At 40.9% G+C, this 18,809-nt stretch overlaps 1 protein-coding gene across 4 annotated transcripts in view; it reads right to left on the bottom strand.

Annotated features, from left to right (window-relative positions):
- Nucleotides 1-16,630, bottom strand: part of EIF2AK4 (eukaryotic translation initiation factor 2 alpha kinase 4) — a 109,765-nt gene extending 93,135 nt beyond the window's left edge. For all 4 annotated transcript variants that reach the window (XR_011472803.1, XM_070425253.1, XM_070425252.1 and 1 more), the window contains exons 1-2: nucleotides 16,419-16,630; nucleotides 3,076-3,188 (exon numbers count right to left, since the gene is read on the bottom strand). Coding sequence is in view for 3 of the 4 variants with exons in the window: in XM_070425253.1 (XP_070281354.1) it covers nucleotides 3,076-3,188; nucleotides 16,419-16,562 (257 nt within the window). In the remaining variant the exon portion in view is untranslated. The remainder of the gene's footprint in view (nucleotides 1-3,075; nucleotides 3,189-16,418) is intronic.
- Between the last annotated feature and the right edge of the window lie 2,179 nt (nucleotides 16,631-18,809).

Raw genomic sequence — 18,809 nt, forward strand, 5'->3', positions numbered from 1 at the left:
GCCGGAATGGTTCAGTGGTTGAGCATGGGCCTATGAACCAGAAGGTCATGGTTTGATTCCCAGTCAGGGCACATACCTGGGTTGCAGGCGATCCCAGTAAGGGGCTTGCAGGAGGCAGCTGATCAATGATGCTCTCTCATCATTGATGTTTCCACCTCTCTCTCCCTCTCCCTTCCTCTCTGAAATCAATAAAAAAAAATATTTTAAAAAAATCACTCTGTGTGATTCCAGTCTAGTAGCTGAACTACACACTCCCTGTTTGATAATGCTTGACCCTGGCTTGCCCCCAACATCAATTACTCCAGCTCTGACAGCTCACCTGTCAGACACCAAGTGCTTTGCTCTGGTCTTTGTGCTCCACATAAAGCAGGATGAGAATAACTAGACTACATGGAGCCACAATGATCCATCTAGTATTCCCACAACATGCCGTGTCCAGTCACTCACTCTAATTGTAAACAAGGTGGGAAAATGCTCACTCACTCAAGTATAAATCTAGTCCTACACACTCTTCCAAAGATGCCTACTTCACCCCCCTCTTCATCCCTATAGAGCACAACTCAGACTCAACACCGTCTACTCAAGGAAAGTACACAGCCAGCCCTCCCAACAAATAAACATCCAATAACAATTCATTGAAATTAAATAAGATTTCTTTGATTTTACTGAACAAAAGGTGACTGTACTTCCTGCCAAGCATTTCTGAGTAATTCATGGTGTTTTACCTTAGCACACCCTTTACTATTCATTATCTATGATGTTCTCACAATGCTTCAATTGTAATAGGTTCTACAATCATTACCTATTTGGATAGATGGGAATCTGAAAGTAGTTTATATACATGAGAAAAAGAATAAAAGTATCACATAACCCTGAGTCTATGCATGTCTAACTCGGGATTCTCTCAGTGGCATCAAGGTATTTTGCAAAAAAAGGAAAGTTCCTGCTCCATATCATCTCAAAAGATAGCATCAAGGTATTTTGCAGAAAATACCTGCCCATATCATCTCAAAAGATATGAATGTTCCCCCAAGTAAAGTCTTACATAATTATTTTTTAAAAAATAAAGCAATCATTATATAGCAGTAGTAAAAGAATAATGAAAACTTCATCTACAATACTAATTATATTTTATTTATTTTTATTATTTTTATATATTTTTTTATTGATTTCAGAGAGGAAGGGAGAGAGAGAGAGAGAAACATCTATGATGAGAGAGAATCATTGATTGGCTGCCTCCTGCACGCCCCCCACTGGGGATCGAGCCCACAACCCAGGCATGTGCCCAGACCGGAATCGAACCCGGGACCCTTCAGTCTGCAGGCTGACGCTCTATCCACTGAGCCAAACCAGCCAGGGCAGCAATACTAATTATATTTTAATAGAACTTTCCAATGTTCTCTTTATGCCTTAGCCACATAAATTTATGTAGCTGATATTAGAATTTTTACTTTTTACAAGCATTTCCATGTTGTTGTTGTTTGAAAAATCATCGCATAATATTTTTACCAAGTGTACACATCAAGATTACCTGAATAGTTCTTTAGGGCAGTAGTTCTCAACCAGGAGTAACCGTGTGGTCACCCAGGGATACCTGTCAATGTCAAGAGGATGTAGAAGCTCCATGCCCTCCTACATTCCTTGCCTATGCATCTCTTCCATGTGGCTGTTCCTAAGTTGTATCCTTTATAATAAACTCAGTAGTAAGTGAAGTGTCTATCTGAGTTCTGTGAGCTTGTTCTAGCAAATTACTAAACCCAAGGAGGAGGTTGTGGGAACCTGCAAATTTACAGCCAGCTGATCAGAAGTACTAGTATTTGCAACTGGCCTTTGAAGCCTTGTGGGACTAAGCCTTAACCCCTGGGGTCTGCTATAACTAAGAATAGTTTGTATCAGAACTGAATTGAATTGTTGGACATGCAATTGGTGTCAGAAAAGTAAAACCTGCCGAAGCCGGTTTGGCTCAGTGGATAGAGCGTCGGCCTGCGGACTGAAAGGTCCCAGGTTCGATTCCGGTTAAGGGCATGTACCTGGGTTGCGGGCACATCCCCACTGGGGATGTGCAGGAGGCAGCTGATCGATGTTTCTAACTCTCTATCTCTCTCCCTTCCTCTCTGTAAAAAATCAATAAAATATATTTAATAAAAAAAAAAAGAAAAGTAAAACCTAGAGAGGTACTGTCTTATTCTGCTTTCATAAATTTAGTTGTTCTTTAATCAATTCATTATTTAACTTTCTACATACCTACTTATCTACTCTGGGCACAGTGTTGGGAGCAAAAGAGGGTCACTAACTTCAAAGAGTTCATCTTGACCTATCTGTAGTTTCATATCCTCCATCATCTCTTAGTATAACAAATTCCATAGATTTACCACCCTCTGTGTAAGTCAGTGCTTCCTTTTGTCACTTTTCTTCAGTGGTTCCCTGCACGATAAGACCAAGCCACAAAACATCATCCAGGCCAATCTGTCTTTCCATATGGAATGTCTGGGGGAAATTACATGAAATATACAAGATACTTGAGAAAAAGAACACTTGAGTCCTGATTGCTAATACTTTTGCTGTATCAGTGGTTCTCAAGGTGATTTGGAAACATGTGGAGTTCTGTGGTTATCTCACTGGCTACATGCCTTGAAGGGAGACTCTACATCTTCCTTTATGAATAAAGTTCCATTCAGCCCAGAAGGCTACTCCAAGTCCCAATGCTGACCATACTTTAAAACCAAGTACACAAGCTACCATGCCTTTATCCTTTTCTTCTAGATTGTTCCTCTTCTCAGTTTATGAAGAATTAGACAAACAAAAGTTAGCACATCAGAGGAAGCAAACAATTGGTCATGGAGCAAATACTGATATCTATAGTGGCTATTGTACAGCTAGAAGCAAACTTAACACGAGATAGGTCTTATAAAAATGTCTATTGCTGATACAGTTTTAATAACATGCAAGTGATAGAAAATGAAATTTTAGATAGAACGGTGGCAGGAAGGAGAAAATTCTGTTTATTTCAACCTGTTTTTATGTGGTCAAAACAGAGAACTGAAATTACATCATAGCTATTTATAATGTACTCACACATCTGGGTAGGTCGGTGGGCATTTAACCCTCAAATCCACTTTTACATATGCTTCTTCACCAGCCAGACCCTGGGGGTACAGAACTAAATTGATTTCAGGGGGCTCTTTGACCTAAAAGAGAAAAAGAAAAAAAATATATATTTTTTAGTGTTTTTTTTTTTTTTAATATATTTTATTGATTTTTTACAGAGAGGAAGAGAGAGAGATAGAGAGTTAGAAACATCGATCAGCTGCCTCCCGCACATCCCCCACTGGGGATGTGCCCGCAACCCAGGTACATGCCCTTGACCGGAATCGAACCCGGGACCCCTCAGTCCGCAGGCCGACGCTCTATCCACTGAGCCAAACCGGTTTCGGCAATATATATATATATATTTTAAATCTAGAGAGCCAATCATTAATGATTAAGATAATGATCATCTTAGTTTAAAAGGTCTACTTTTAAAATATTACATGTAATTATATCTGATATAGTGTTTGGTCAAAGTTTCCTAAAGCATAGTTTAAAAATAAAACCTGTGCCAGAGAGAATGCATTTCCCTTTTCAAAGTTACCGAAAGAGTGAACCAAAATGTTCCATGTAGCTTCCATTCATTCAAATGTTACTGAGTGCGCTTATGCCTGGGTGCTGTCCTAAGTCTGGGAGTACAGGATTAACTTTAGGCAGACAATTACTTTATACAAACTAGAAGACAAGTGAATACTTTCCAATAGTGGTGAGTGCTGTAAAGAAAATACCACAGAGAAATGGAACACAGTGGGGAGAAGAAGATATTCAGACAGGCGGGGATCAGAGGATATTTCACTTGCGAGTTGAATACTGAGAATAATAAGTGAAAACCTTGACATGGAAACCTGAGAGCACTTCAAAAATTGTTTATGCTTCCATCCAACTGCTTTTCACCAAATAACTAAATACTCTATTGTTCTTTTATGTATTAATTACACTTTTTCCAAAAAAAGATTTGAGATGGTTTATATTATCTTTGTATCATGAGAAAAGGGACGCTGAGAGAAGAAACATCTATTCATGTGGTCCAGGCACTATGCCAACTCTGCAAGGTAGGTGCTGTATCCTTTTTAAAAGATTTTTTATTGATTCTTACTGACTTTTTTTTTTAAGTGTGGTAGAAGGGAGTGGAAGTGAGAGAGAAACATCAATGTGAGAGCGAATCATCCATCAGCTACTTCCTACATGCCCCCTACTAGGGATTGAGCCCACAACCCAGGCATGTGCCCTGACTGGGAATCTGCATATGTAAGACAACATGTCTGGTTTAACAGCCTCTTTCATCTTAATGTCGGAAGTGAACAGTACATCTGAATGTAACTAACCTTCTTGGGAAATAGTACAGGGGGGCGGGCCTATGCTTAATGCCCAGAGTATCTTGAACAAGAAGAAGGCTTCAGCAAACAGAGGCCTATTGGGGGCCTGCCTACACATTTTGAAGATAATTCTTTTACTAACAGGAATGCTTTAGAGTATTTCTCAGCAGAGACTATTAGTTGTCCCCCAACATTCATTCTCCCCTTATTTCTGTGGACCCTCAGAAAGAAGATCCCTATTCAGGATTCCTGGTGGGTAACTGGGCTCAAATTTTTAAAAACAGAGGCTAGCAGCCATTTTTACACAAGGGCCTCTCACACAAACAGTACTTCACAGAGAAGCCTGCACTGACCCTCCAGCCTCTGCACTGAACTGCCTGACTCTACTGTTTGTGCCATCTGAGCCAGCCCTTATAAAGGAGTTGCAGGAATTCTATTTCAACCCATAGGACAGAGGCTTGCCCCATGCCACCTGGGCAGCACAGCTATAACCCCAGCAACATCTTCACCAACCAATCAGAGCATCTCCAATCTGACCAATCAGGAAAGTGCCTTTCAGACCAATCAAACTGTGAGGATTTGGAGTCCTCATTTGCACGAGGACAGACAATCAGAGGCCAGGGTGGGGACTTCTGGCTATATAAACCAGCTAACCACCACTACCACCATCCACCCTACCACCCACACCAAATAAATAAATAAATAAAAAATAAATATATAAACCAGCTCCCCTATGGCTCTGAGAGCGCACTTTCCTTTTCCACTGAAAACTAAAGCAATGAAGATGTCTTGCCCGAGCATAGTGGAACAGACCAGCACAGCGCAGAGAAGACCTCTTCATCAAGGAACACAGCAGAGCTGTCTAGCTGGAGCGGGGTCTAGCCCCAGGGCTGCTCACAGCCATGCTGTTTTCACAGTCATGCTGTATCACAATTGAGCTGTTTTGTGATAAAGTTTCCTTCTTCACTGCACCCCAAAGTGGGAATTCGTAATAGCACTGAATGGACACCGATGATCATTCATTGGCAATAGAACTCCAGATTTTTAAAAAATATATATTTTATTGATTTTTTACAGAGAGGAAGGGAGAGAGATAGTTAGAAACACTGATGAGAGAGAAACATCAATCAGCTGCCTCCTGTACGCCCCCTACTGGGGATGTGCCTGCAACCAAGGTACATGCCCTTGACTGGAATCGAACCTGGGACCCTTCAGTCTGCAGGCTGACGCTCTATCCACCGAGCCAAACCAGCTAGGGCCCAGATTTTTTTTTTTTTTACTGGACACATTTATCAGACCTCTTTGCAGCTACGTGTAGCTACTGAGCTAATTTCTGGCCAATAAGATGAAAGAACTAACATAAGCAACTTCTTCATTCCTTTTTCTTTCCAGGTGGCTGGCATGCATATGTGATGGTTGGAGTTCCGATAGCCATTTTGGACCATGAAGGGCACATTAAGGATGGTGAAACATCAGTTTAGAAAAAGCCCTACACTCCAGACTTTTACATGCAAAAAAGCAAACTTTGTAGTTTTCTGTCATATGTTGCTCAACTTAATCCTAACCAATATAGGTTCCGGGAGTGGAGGTGGAGGGATAATGAGGGAACAGTGATTTTAGATGTAACAATATTTGTCAGGTTTTTCTTAAGGAAACTGAGAGGCTCCCCAATGTGTGAAGAAGGTTTTATATGAAACATGTTTAGAATACCAAGCATTAGCTGGACTCCTGGGACTGAACATAACTTGATTAAAAATGGTTTAACAACCAAGATGTATTGGGGAGTAGGATGAGGTAAGGCTTCCTTCATGGGTTTGGAAGATAACTAGTCATCAAAATTCAGTACAGGTAAAATCTTTGACTTAACCTGCACAAGAAAATAATCCAGATATTAGCAAGCAAATAAACACAAAATAAGGGGTAATCGCACATTTTTGAGATCACTAAAGGAGAGGAAAACACAATGTAGATGAATCAGCTCCAAAATATACAAAATCCTACATGAGGAAAAAAATTAATTTGAAGACTGAAAATGAAAGTGACATGCAAGCCACATAAAAAGTAGTAATGGAGAGAAGGCCATATAATGTTACAATAAGACATGAGTAAATTCTCTTCCTAATGGCATCATGAAGCTGGTACTCCCCCGAACTGTTATTAAAAAGCCCAACAAATCCTCAAGCATATAAAAAGTGAGAGAGTAATGTAAATTCAGTCCTCAAACACAAGAGAGGTAATGCTCATTTGGAATTCATAAAAAATACCCACAGCTATTCAAGAAACAAACCCCAAGGATCTTAAATTACCCCCAAAGGATTAGAAACACTAGCACACCTCCTGGAGGAGCCAATGCAGTTATAATCCCTGCTGCTCAGTATGAATGTGCTTTCTTCAGGCACTTTCTAACACAAGCCCAACAAAATCAACTGGTTAATTAATAATGTGCCTACTTCTGTTAAAAGCACTGAAGTAAAGGGTAAGACTAGGAAAAATTGAGAATTTTATCAGCCATTCCACACAGCAGCAATTTTTTTGGTTTCAAGGCTAAAGCATAGGATTAATGACAGCCCATGATTAAACTTTACTTGTTTACAGGATAAGCAGCAGAGTAAGGGAAATCAATTAAAAATACCAACATAATTTTTCATTGTACACAATGTAAGTATACTTAACACTACTAAAATGTACTCTTAAAAAGGTTAAAAGCCCTAGCTGGTTTGGCTTAGTAGATAGAGTGTCAGCCTGTGGACTGAATGGTGCCGGGTTCGATTCCGATCAAGGGCACATGCATGGACTGGGGGCTTGATCCTCAGTAGGAGGCATGCAGGAGGCAGCTGATTGGTTACAGCATCATCCTGATATGCCAAGGTTGTGGGATTGATCCCTGGTAAAAGAATATACAAGAATCAATCAATGAGCCCTGACCCATGTGGCTCAGTTGGTTGGAGCGTCATTCGGTGCACTGAAGGGTTGAAAGTTCTATTCCCAGTCAGGGCACATACCTGGGTTTCGGGTTCCTTCCCTGTCGGGATGCATATGGGAGGCGACCAATCAATTGTTTCTCTCACATCAATGTTTCTTTCCCTCTCTCTAAAATATCTTCAGGTGAGGGAAAAAAATCAACCAATGAATACATAAATAAGTAGAACAACAAATCTTTCTCAATCTAAAAATCAATAAATTTAAAAAATGTTTTAAATAATGTTGTGTTAAAAAAATGGTTAAGATGGTAAATTTTATGTTATATCTGTGGGGTTTTTTTGTTTTTGTTTTTTTTAAACCACAATTATATATATTTTAAAAGTTACACAATTCAAACCACTTTCAGATGTTTGGCCTAAAATTGTTACCTAGGATTCTGCTAATCATATCTTCCTTAAATTTTATGGCAAGATTTGGCTCAACATGGCCTGTTGTTTCTCAGCTGCTTCAGATCTCACATTCTGTCATTTCTGTGCGGGGAAAAACTAGTCTGTGTGAAAATATAACAAATCTAGAAGAAAAGTAACATGTGCAAGTTTGGTTTTAAGTTTGTGAAGATATCAAAATCAAAAATGGTCCAGCCAGCCTGGAGACTATTTATGCTAAGCAAAGTAAACCAGTTGGAGAAAGATAAATGTCACATAATCTCGCTCATTTGTGTAATATGAAGAACAACATAAACTGATGAACAAAAATAGAGCCAGAGGAAAAAAAATATTTTAGAATATAATAGAAGTAATCCTGTTATTTGCAGATTTTTAATATTTCCTACAACCTTTGGGACATTATACTATGTTAGTACAGTTTTGGTAATATTATTGTATTTAAAATAGTTTTTGTTGAAATATTAATGTTTATTGCATGTAACATTATATTTAAAATCATTCTTGTTGAAATATCAATGTTTATTGCATGTAAATGGCTAATTATTTTGTATCTACAATCTGGTAATAGACTTACTTTGTATATTATAAAAAAAAATAAAAATAATAAAGTGACTACTTAAAAAAAAAAAAAAAAAAAAAGAACTTCCTTGGGTGCCCTCACATCCTTATCTTGCTATTCAAGGACCTCCAAAGTTTATTCCAAATCTATCATTACAAGTGGAATTCCCACTTTGCTCTCCTTGCAGCCTATTCAATGAGCAGGCTTTGAGGAGTTTCAATATTAGATGACCATTTTAAAGGGGATAACCAAAAAGGAGATGAAAGGAGGTAGCCAAAGACATAAAGAGGAAAAATCAGGACTGTGTGGTGCTCCATTATTCCAGGAAACACAGTATTTTATAAGAAAATAATCAACTGTGTCAAATAAAAGTTTATAAAGTGCTTGTGAAAGATGTTAAGTTCAGTTTATACATGATGAGTGTAATGCCAAAATAGGCAAGCGAAACCACCTAGTAAAAAAAAAAAGGTCCAGCTGGGGTGGCTCAGTGGTTGAGCACCGACCCACGCACCAAGAGGTCACTGGTTACATTGAGCAGGGTTTCGGGCTCAATCCCAGTAGGAGGCATACAGGAGGCAGTTTCTAACTCTCCCTTCCTCTCTCTCTAAAGCAGCGGTTCTCAACCTGTGGGTCGCAACCCCTTTGGGGGTCGAACGACCCTTTCACAGGGGTCGCCTAAGACCATCGGAAAACACATATATAATTATATATTGTTTTTGTGGTTAATCACTATGCTTTAATTATGTTCAATTTGCAACAATGAAATTGGGGGTCAACACAACATGCGGAACTGTATTAAAGGGTCTCGGCATTAGGAAGGTTGAGAACCACTGCCTAAAGTCAATCAAAATATATTAAAAACAAACAAAAAAACACACAAAAATAATGACATTGAAAGCTTAGAAAATAGAAATTCGGTAACATTCTTCCAGATTTTATTTTATTTTTTTAATTCAAATTATTTAACCTAACAGTTTACCTATCCTCCAACCACCAATCATTTAATCTATGAGCTTTGTTTTAGATTTCATATATAAAAGAGATTATATGGTATTTGTCTTTCTCTGATTTTATGTTAAATGCCTTACTCACTGATTTTTCTCCTCCTTTTCTGAAAATGAATACTTTCTGTAACTGATCTTGTAAAAATCATCAAGTTTATTCTCCTTCTGTTCGCTCATCTACCTATTTGTGAAGCTAGTAAACAATGTTAGATTCCTTTTAAAAGTTTAATAACCTACAGCTCTATTTTATTTACAAACATTAAAATACTCAGAATCTAGAAAAAGGGTACCGGGTTAAGACTTACAAATTGCCAGTTATAAAAATAGTCATGGGGATGTAAAGTACATCACAGCAAATATAGGTCAATAATATTGTAATAACTATGTACGGTGTCAGATGGGTATTAGACTTATCAGAGTAATCACTTCATAAGTTATGTAAATGTCTAATCATCTAAAACTAATATAATATTGTTTGCCAACATAATTAAAATCTTTAAAAAATTAAAAGAAAAAAATATTCAAAATCTGAATCCTCCCCAAATTAAATACCATTCCAGTAAAAATAATTTTTTGAACCAGGCAAGTTGATTCCAAAGTTTATATGGAAAAACTAAAGTGAAACTAGTTAGGAAAATTTTGTAAAGTAAATGGTGACCACACCAAATACTAAGGCTTATTATAAATCTATAATAATTAAAGCAATATGGTAGCAGTGCTTAAACAGATTAATGGGATAGAAGAGAGAGTCAATAATAGACTCAAATACATTTGGAAATTATTTCATTCAATAAAGAATTCTGAAATTTTTACCAGGCACTTGGCATGTAGGTGTGAACAAACACACAGATCCTGTCCTTATGAAACTACCAGTCCGAGATAATGTGAAGGTAGCATTTCAAATTAGCAGGCAATCCCCCCTTATCTGTGGTTACACTTTTCACAGTTTCAGTTACTTGAGGTCAACAGTGATCCAATTCTGCTATCAATAGGATTCTCATTGTCCTGGCTAAGTAGCTCAGTTGGTTAGAGCAGTGTCCGAATACGCCAAGGTTGTGGGTTCAGTCCCTGATCAGGGCACATACAAGAAACAACCAATGAATGCATAAATAAGTGGGACAACAAATCGATGTTTCTCATCCTTTCTCTCTCTCAAACCACTAATTGAGAAGAAAAAAAGATCTTCAATAATTAATAACCTCTTCAGAGCTTGATGACCCAGGATCTCCTCAAGCAGGTGATTCTCCTTCTGATAAGATGTAGCCTAAAACTACCTCCCAATGTCTGTCATTCACCTCACTTCATCTTATCACACTTCATTTCATCATGTAGGCATTTTATCATCTCACATCATCCCAAGAAGGGTGAATACAGTACAATGGATATTTCCACAGAGAAAGACCACATTCCCATAACTTTTATTACAGCATACTGTTACAACTGTTCTATTTTATTATTAGTTATTGCTGTTAATCTCTTACTGTGCCTAATTTATAAAATAAACTTTATCATAGTTATTATAGGGAAAATTATAGTATATACAGGGTTTTGAAGTATCAAAGTTTCAGGCATTCACTGGGGGTTTTGGAATGTATTCCCCTCAGATAAGGGGGGACTACAGTAGTAGAAAAATTTGAAAAACAAAAACAAAAAACTGGTATTAGTATAACTGGTTAGTTGGGGGTGGCCTAGATTCATACTTAGATGGAGCTAAAAGCTTTTTTTAAAAAGCTATTTCTGTATTTATTTGATAAAAGTTTAAAAATAAAGTCATAAAAAGAAAACCTGAAAGAATTCATTTATTTGGTAACAGTGGAAAGAAAAATATTTTCTAGAAATAAAACAATCTACAGGGACCATAAAACAAAAAAAAAAACAGTCCATTTGGACAATATTAAGGTTTTTTTAATTGCATTAATTACATAAATATCAAAATGCACACGGTCAATTAAGGGAAAATATTTGCAATATATTGCCTGGCTTGAGTGGCTTAGTGGTTGAGCGACAACCTATGAACCAAGAGGTCCCAGTTTGAGGAAACCAAGATGGCGGCATAGGTAAACACCGGAAATTGCTGCCTCGCACAACCACTTCAAAACTACAACTAAAGACAAAACAGACATCACCCAGAACCACAGGAAGGCTGGCTGAGTGGGAATTCTACAATTAGAAGGAAAGACAAAAGCACACTGAGACTCAGGAGGTACGGAACTAAAGTTCAGAGGTACGGAGGTACGCGTGGAAAGGGCTGGCAACAGAGGACACCGGTGTCTTTTTCAATCGGGAGGGAGTCTCAAGCTCTCGACGGCCCTGACTCCAGTTCCGGGCGAGTCTCTGGGGACCCAGACTCATACGGGGAGAAACTGGACTGTCTGTCAGCGGGTGGAACTCAAGGGCAGCTTTCTCAGAGGTGCTTGCAGCGATTACCACGGGACACTGAGACCCCAAGGCCTCTTAGGGCAGGACTGAGGACCAGCCATAGCTGTTTGCTCCGACCTGTTGATTCCCTGAGACCCTGCCCCACCCAAGCTGCCAGCAGAGGCTTTTGCATATGAATGGGCTGGCCCTTTGAGATCTAAAATTACCTAACAAACTGCAGCTGGGTCAGAGAGAACCAGAACACCCAAAAGAAGACCCAAGGTCTCATAGCAGCTTGCATTGCTTCACAGCTGGGCCTCATCTGAGCACCTCCAAACCCCAAACAAGGAAGAGGAATCTGCAGATCTCTCCATAGCTCCTGCTGGGTAGCCTTAGGCAGAGGCTAAATTAGCACCTCCTTAGATCCAAGAGCCAGTGTACTCAGTGGTCAGAGTGGGACCATCCAGATTACAACTCCTCAAATCCATAAGAGACACACTCAGGGGGCAGATTCAGTGAGCACCAAAGCCCCACTGAAGCAAGTCTTGCCCCAGAAGGGTGTCTTCAGCACAGAAGTTCTCCCACTGCAGGCACAGCTGATTCTCACAGCCAATTGGCCTGGAGGTCAATTCCTCCCAGTGATACCTACAACAATCAAGGCTTAACTACAACAAGACTGTGCACAAAGCCCACAAAGGGGTGCACCAAGAGTGTCCACCTCAGGTAATTGGGGAGGCTGAGCCACTGGGCCCTATAGGACACCTAGCACACAAAGCCACTCTATCAACACAGGGAAGCATAAAAAATGCGGAGACAAAGAAACAGGTCACAGATGACAGAAATGGAGGAAAGCAAGCAACTGGATATAGAGTTCAAAACCACACTTATAAGGTTTTTCAAGAATTTTCTAGAAACCGCCGATAAATTTAGTGAGACCCTGGAGGATATGAAAAAAGACCAATTAGAAATTAAGCATACACTGACTGAAATAAAGAATAATATACAGAGATCCAACAGCAGACAAGAGGATCCCAAGAATCAAGTCAAAGATTTGAAATATGAAGAAGCAAAAAATACCCAACCGGAAAAGCAAAATGAAAAAAGAATCCAAAAATATGAAGATGGTGTAAGGAGCCTCTGGGACAGCTTCAAGCGCACCAACATCTGAATTATAGGGGTGCCGGAAGAAGAGAGAGAGCAAGATATTGAAAACCTATTTGAAGAAATAATGACAGAAAACTTCCCCTACCTGGTGAAAGAAATAGACTTACAAGTCCAGGAAGCGCAGAAAACCCCAAACAAAAGGAATCCAAAGAGGACCACACCAAGACACATCATAATTAAAATGCCAAGAGCAAAAGACAAAGAGAGAATCTTAAAAGCAGCAAGAAAAAAAAAAGTCAATTACCTACAAGGGAGTACCCATAGAATTGTCAGCTGATTTCTCAACAGAAACTATGCAGGCCAGAAGAGAGTGGCAAGAAATATTCAAAGTGATGAATAGCAAGAACCTACAACCAAGATTACTTTATCCAGCAAAGCTATCATTCAGAATTGAAGGTCAGATAAAGAGCTTCACTGATAAGAAAAAGCTAAAGGAGTTCATCACCACCAAACCAGTATTATATGAAATGCTGAAAGGTATTCTTTAAGAAGAGGAAGAAGAAGAAAAACGGTAAAGATAAAAATTATGAACAACAATTACATATCTATCAACAAGTGAATCTAAAAATCAAGTGAATAAAAATCTGATGAACAGAGTACACTGGTGAATATAATAGAATCAGGGACATGGAAAGGGAGCGGACTGACAATTCTTGGGGGGGAAAGGGGTTTGGGGGTGGGGGAAGAGACTGGGCAAAAATCGTACACCTATGGATGAGGACAGTGGGGGCAGGTAAGGGCAGAGCGTGGGGTGGGAACTGGGTGGAGGGGAGTTATGGGGGGAAAAAAGAGGAACAACTGTAATAATCTGAACAATAAAGATTTATTAAAAAAAAAAAAGAGGTCCCAGTTTGATTCCTAGTCAGGGCATAAGCCTGGGTTGTGGGCTTGATCCCCAGTATAGGGCATGTAGGAGGCAGCCAATGGCTGATTCTCTCATCATTGATGTTTCTATCTCTCCCTCCCTCTCTCTTCCTCTCTGAAAAAAAAAAATTGTAATATATAACCCAAAATGCTAATTTTATTAACATATAAATAGCTCTGACACATGAATAAAAAATATACACTACAGTGGAAAAAATGAACCAATGAACATGAACAAACAGCTCACAGAAAAAGAAAAATCCATTGCTTACAAAGAAAGGTAGCCTAGATAATTAATAACTAAGAAATTAAAACGTAGGAAAACTATTCTCACACACTACTGGTAGGCCTTGAAACAGAAGCAAACTTTGAGGGAGGGATGTTTGCAATAGCTATCAAATTAGACCCCTTCCTCCCACCCCGCTTTCCCTTGCTGCCCTGAACCCCCACCCCAGGAACACCACACTTCCCTCCCTCTCTTCCAGAAAAAAAAAAAAAAATTGAAAACGAGCAGACCCTTTGCTGACATGGAAAATTAGCCAAATTTGTTAGATTAATAGTAAGTGTATAACTCTAGAGAAAATCATATTTTAAACTAGGGCTGTCCAAACTTTTTTAGTATATAAAATAATTTTTAGCATTCACTCCCAAAATGTTTAGCTATTTATAAATGATATACATATTCCACTAAACTGAAATCTACATTATAACACATCCTCCAAAATGAAGTTTTAAAAACTTCAGAAGTTTTAAAAACCTGAAGTTTATTCAGGTCAATAAATTCTGACCTGGATTTATTGGCAGCAAATTTGGGCCGAACTGACACAAGGCTATCAATAATCTTTGTTTATCCAGGTTACACATTTAGTTGTTTGATTTTGGATGACGCTCCCCAACTTCCAAACACGCATCAAGGGAGGTATTAGGGAACATATGGCATGTGTATAAATGCACGTAAATGCAAACACTTCTGAACTGTGAAACCTGTTTTCAAGAGTTTTGGATAAAAGATTGTGGATGTAAAACCTTTCCCTGAATACTTCAAACAGCAGGTGGTAAGTACTTGCTGAATAACACACTCTGGTTCATCCTTATGACCATCAATTATTTGCCTGTAGGGCCTATAAAAGTGTTGAGGCTCTTTGCCCTGTGCACTATGGGTCACACACCGTCATTTGAATTCTTCTGACTTTCATAGTTTGGTTTTGTTCAGACTTCTGTCTTGTTATACAGGCCACAAGCTATAATTTCTGGGATTGGTATCCCTACTTACATCAGCTCCATTCACCCTTCCGCAGCCACAAGACTAGATAATTAAGCATATTTAAAGTAAACAAACTGACTTTGAATGAAATCTTGGGGCCTTTGAGTGAGTCCAGGTGTGACACCTATTTTTGGCTGCTTACTGGGCCTTCTTCCTGGTCCTCAATGTTTAGGAACAGAGAAATTACCAAATCACCAGGAAGTTATGTTATTATTTTGTTATATGCATGTATAAGAGGACTATTTACATTTCAGGTTAAAAGTAACTCTTGTAATTAAGCACTACAGAAATAAGTTAAGTTCCCTTTCCTCGGGGCAGCGGTTTTTGTCTTTTGGGTAGGGCTATTTCCAATGCCTAGAATCAAGGTCCTATTTGTTGAGGAAATATTGGATGTGTAGATAAGGTTGTGTTGAAAAGATGCTGTGAACTGTCAGAATTAAGGGCAGATGAAGGACCTTGGCCTGTGGCTCACTTGGTTGAGCATCATCCAGTGTACAGAAAGGTCATTAGTTGATTCCCTGTCAGGGCACATGCCTGGGTTTGCAGCTGGATCCCCAGTAGGGGGCCCCGCAGGAGGCAGGCAATCAATGTTTCTCTCTCTTTCCCTTCCTCTCTCTCTAAAATCAATTTTAAAAAAAAACATATTAAAAGCAGATGAAGGAAGAACTAGCTTTTAAATGATAATATGCAGAGACCTAATAGTTCGGTAGATAACTCTTCAAGGATGTGGGGGGGGGGGGCGGGGGGGGGCCAGTGTATCAGCAGCTTATAATGTGCCTTAACTTACTCCCAGACAAAAAGGAAAATAATTTTTTAAACTAAATGTCATTTAAAAAGGTCTAGACTCAGCACACGTCCCCTCCATGACAGCTACTAGTAAGCGCCCTGGAGGACGGTACAGAAAAATTCCTCCATACGGGAAAGCCCTGTGAGCATGCCTGGGCAGTCAAGTGGCGAGTTCTTTACCGCTGTGAACACATGGAAGAGTGAAGAGAATTTAGATGGAGGGCATCAGTGCGGTCTGCGCAAGCGCCCCCAACGCGGTCCCAGAACAAAGTTGCAGTGGCCCCTTTGAATGCGCGATTGTACCAAACTCAAGGACTTTCAGCGGGGGAAGGGGGCAAGATTGGAAGGAAGCGGGGATGTTATGGGGCGTCGATGGGAATGAGAGGCAGTCCTAGGGGAGAGAGAGGAGCCTACGAGAAGAAAAGGCTGTGGGAGATTCGGCCCAGGTGGGGGTTCTGAAGACCCGGGCCCAGGTGGGGGTTCTGAAGACCCGCGGGGCCGCTGCAAGGACACAAGGTGAGCGTGAGTGGATCTGGGAGGGAAGAAAGGACTGCACAATCCTGAAGCGGGTGGCCTGGCCCGGGGAGGCCGAACGGATGGAGGCTGGGCCACAGCAAGCCGGCCCGGATCGACGAGCCACGTTCCTACCGGTCCGCACGCATCCGGCCGCAGGTCCTGGAAGTCGGCGCCGTAGATGGCCTCCAGGGCCTGCAGCTCGTGGTCCTGTCGCTGGGGGTAGCTGTCCGGAGCCTCGTCCCGGCCGCGCCCGGGAGCCCCGAGACCCCCAGCCATTGCAACGCCGGGGCCACAGCAGGGCGGCCCCGCAGCGGCGGCGGTGGGCCGGGGCGGGCTTCTGGGAGGGGAACCGCTGTGTGGAGCGGCCCGTGGGCAGGGCCCCACGTTGTGGGCGGGCGGGGCGGCCAATGGGCGTGGCGTGGGCGGGCGGGGCGGCCAATGGGCGTGGCGTGGGCGGGCTCACGCAGGGTCGGCCCTGGGGCGGGGCACCGTGTCGGGGGCGGGGCACCGTGTCGGGGGCGGGGCCGCGCCCGGGGCCGGTTCAGCGGCTTGAGGAGCTGGGCTACGGAGCGCGCGCGGCCTTGCGAAGTCTCTGCCCAGATAATGCGGGAGAACCAGAGCAAAGGAGTCTGCAGGAACGTGGAAGATCAAATCAATCAGAATGGAATGATAAAGCCAAGTGGCATGGCTTTCACGAAATAAGTTTCTTTAACAGAAATACCTGCTGGAATTTACCCTGGTTCGGGTAGTGGCAGGAAAGTCTTTGATGGGTTTTCATGTCACCGGCTCACCTAGAACTTTCCCAGAAGTCTACCGAGAGTAGAAGTCATGACCACTACTCCCTCTTCCCCAGTTTTGTACCCCCTAAACCTTGAACTATAGATACAACATCCTGTGTATGTCCTCTGTCCCTGTATTTCCACCTTTAAGGATCTCCCAGTTGCAGTTTAAACTGAAAATGCCTTTCCACTCAGGCATCTTCATGAACTACAGTCCCATGAAAAGAATGATGTTCCATGCCCAGTAATGTGAATTTAGGGATATTTCTGTAATATTCTGCTTCCAATAATATTTTTTCGAGTTTATAAAATTATCTACCCAGACATTGCTATTGTACTTCAGCTTTAGTCACTTAATAAGGCTGCATGTCGATTTAGAATAACATTACCTCAAGTTAGGTTTAAGTGACATTTCTTCTGCTTACCCCTTTTCTGTTTGCTAATTAATGATTATTTGGGCATCTTGCTGTTATTTATCCACTCAGTTTTGGCTGGATAACACAAATGAACTAATTGGACCCCAGGCCTCCTCAAACCATCTTCTTCTCTCTGTGGACCTATTCTTTTCCCAGTGACCGTGTGCAGATAAATGGCACCTCCTGCTAAACATCAGTTCAAGCCAACTGAGTGTAATACTGGATTCCCTTTTTCTCAACTCTCACTTCCAGATAGGCACCATTTCTTCAAACCATCACTTCACTCCACCCACAGCCACTAACTTAGTTCAGGCCTCCATCATCTCTTCCCTAGTAGCCTTCAATGGCTCGAAAAACAGTCTTCTTTCTTGCCCCACTCTAAGCATTCTTCCTATTGCAGCCAGAGTAATGTTTCTAAATCGCACATATGATCATATTAAATCTTTTAAATCTTTCAACTTCTTCATTGGTCTTTTTATTAAAACTCTAATTATGGAAAAATTTAAAAATACATAAAAGTAGAGGAAATACAATAAACCCTCTATTCATCACCCAGCTTTAACAATCAGGTATCTTTTTAGTCTTATTTCATTTCTTTTCCCCACTTCCACTTCCCTGGGAGTGAATCTCAAAGAAAATCTCAAACATTATATCATTTTTTTTCTATAAATACTTAAGTATGTATCTCTAATAGGCAAAGACTTTTTACAAACATAATACCACCCTTACAGCTTAAAAATGTAACAATTACTTAATATTTAATACCCAATCTGTAAAAAATTTTCAATTGTCTAAAATTAGAATCTATACTGGATGCTGGGCATAATACAAATAATCATCAAAATTAGAGGAAGGGACAGATCTGTGGCTTAGATGGCAGTAATGTATTAGTTTTAATTTCCTACCTTTAATGGTTGTACTGTGGTCCTTTAGAAAAATGTCTTTCTTATTAGAAAACTAGAGGCCCGATGCATGAAATTCATGCACAGGGTGGGGTGTGTGTGTGTGTGTGTGTGTGTGTCCCTCAGCCCAGCCTGCACCCACTCCAATCTGGGACATCCCTCTCACAATCCAGGACTGCTGGCTCCCTACTGCTCTCCTGCCTGTCTGCCTGATTGCCCCTAACCACTTCTGCCTGCCAGCCTGATCACCTCCCTACCGCTCCCCTGCCAGCCTGATCGATGCCTAGCTGCTCCCCTGCCAGCCCGATTGCCCCTAACTGCCCTCCCCTGCGGGCCTGGTCGCCCCCAACTATCCTCCCCTGTAGGCCTGGTCCCCCCCAACTGCCCTCCCCTGCAGGCCTGATCGCCCACAATTCCCCTCCCCTG

This window comes from Myotis yumanensis, unplaced genomic scaffold (genome assembly GCF_028538775.1).
Source record: "Myotis yumanensis isolate MYYU_CA2020_CCGP unplaced genomic scaffold, mMyoYum1.0.hap1 SCAF_1, whole genome shotgun sequence".
Lineage (NCBI taxonomy): Eukaryota > Metazoa > Chordata > Mammalia > Chiroptera > Vespertilionidae > Myotis > Myotis yumanensis.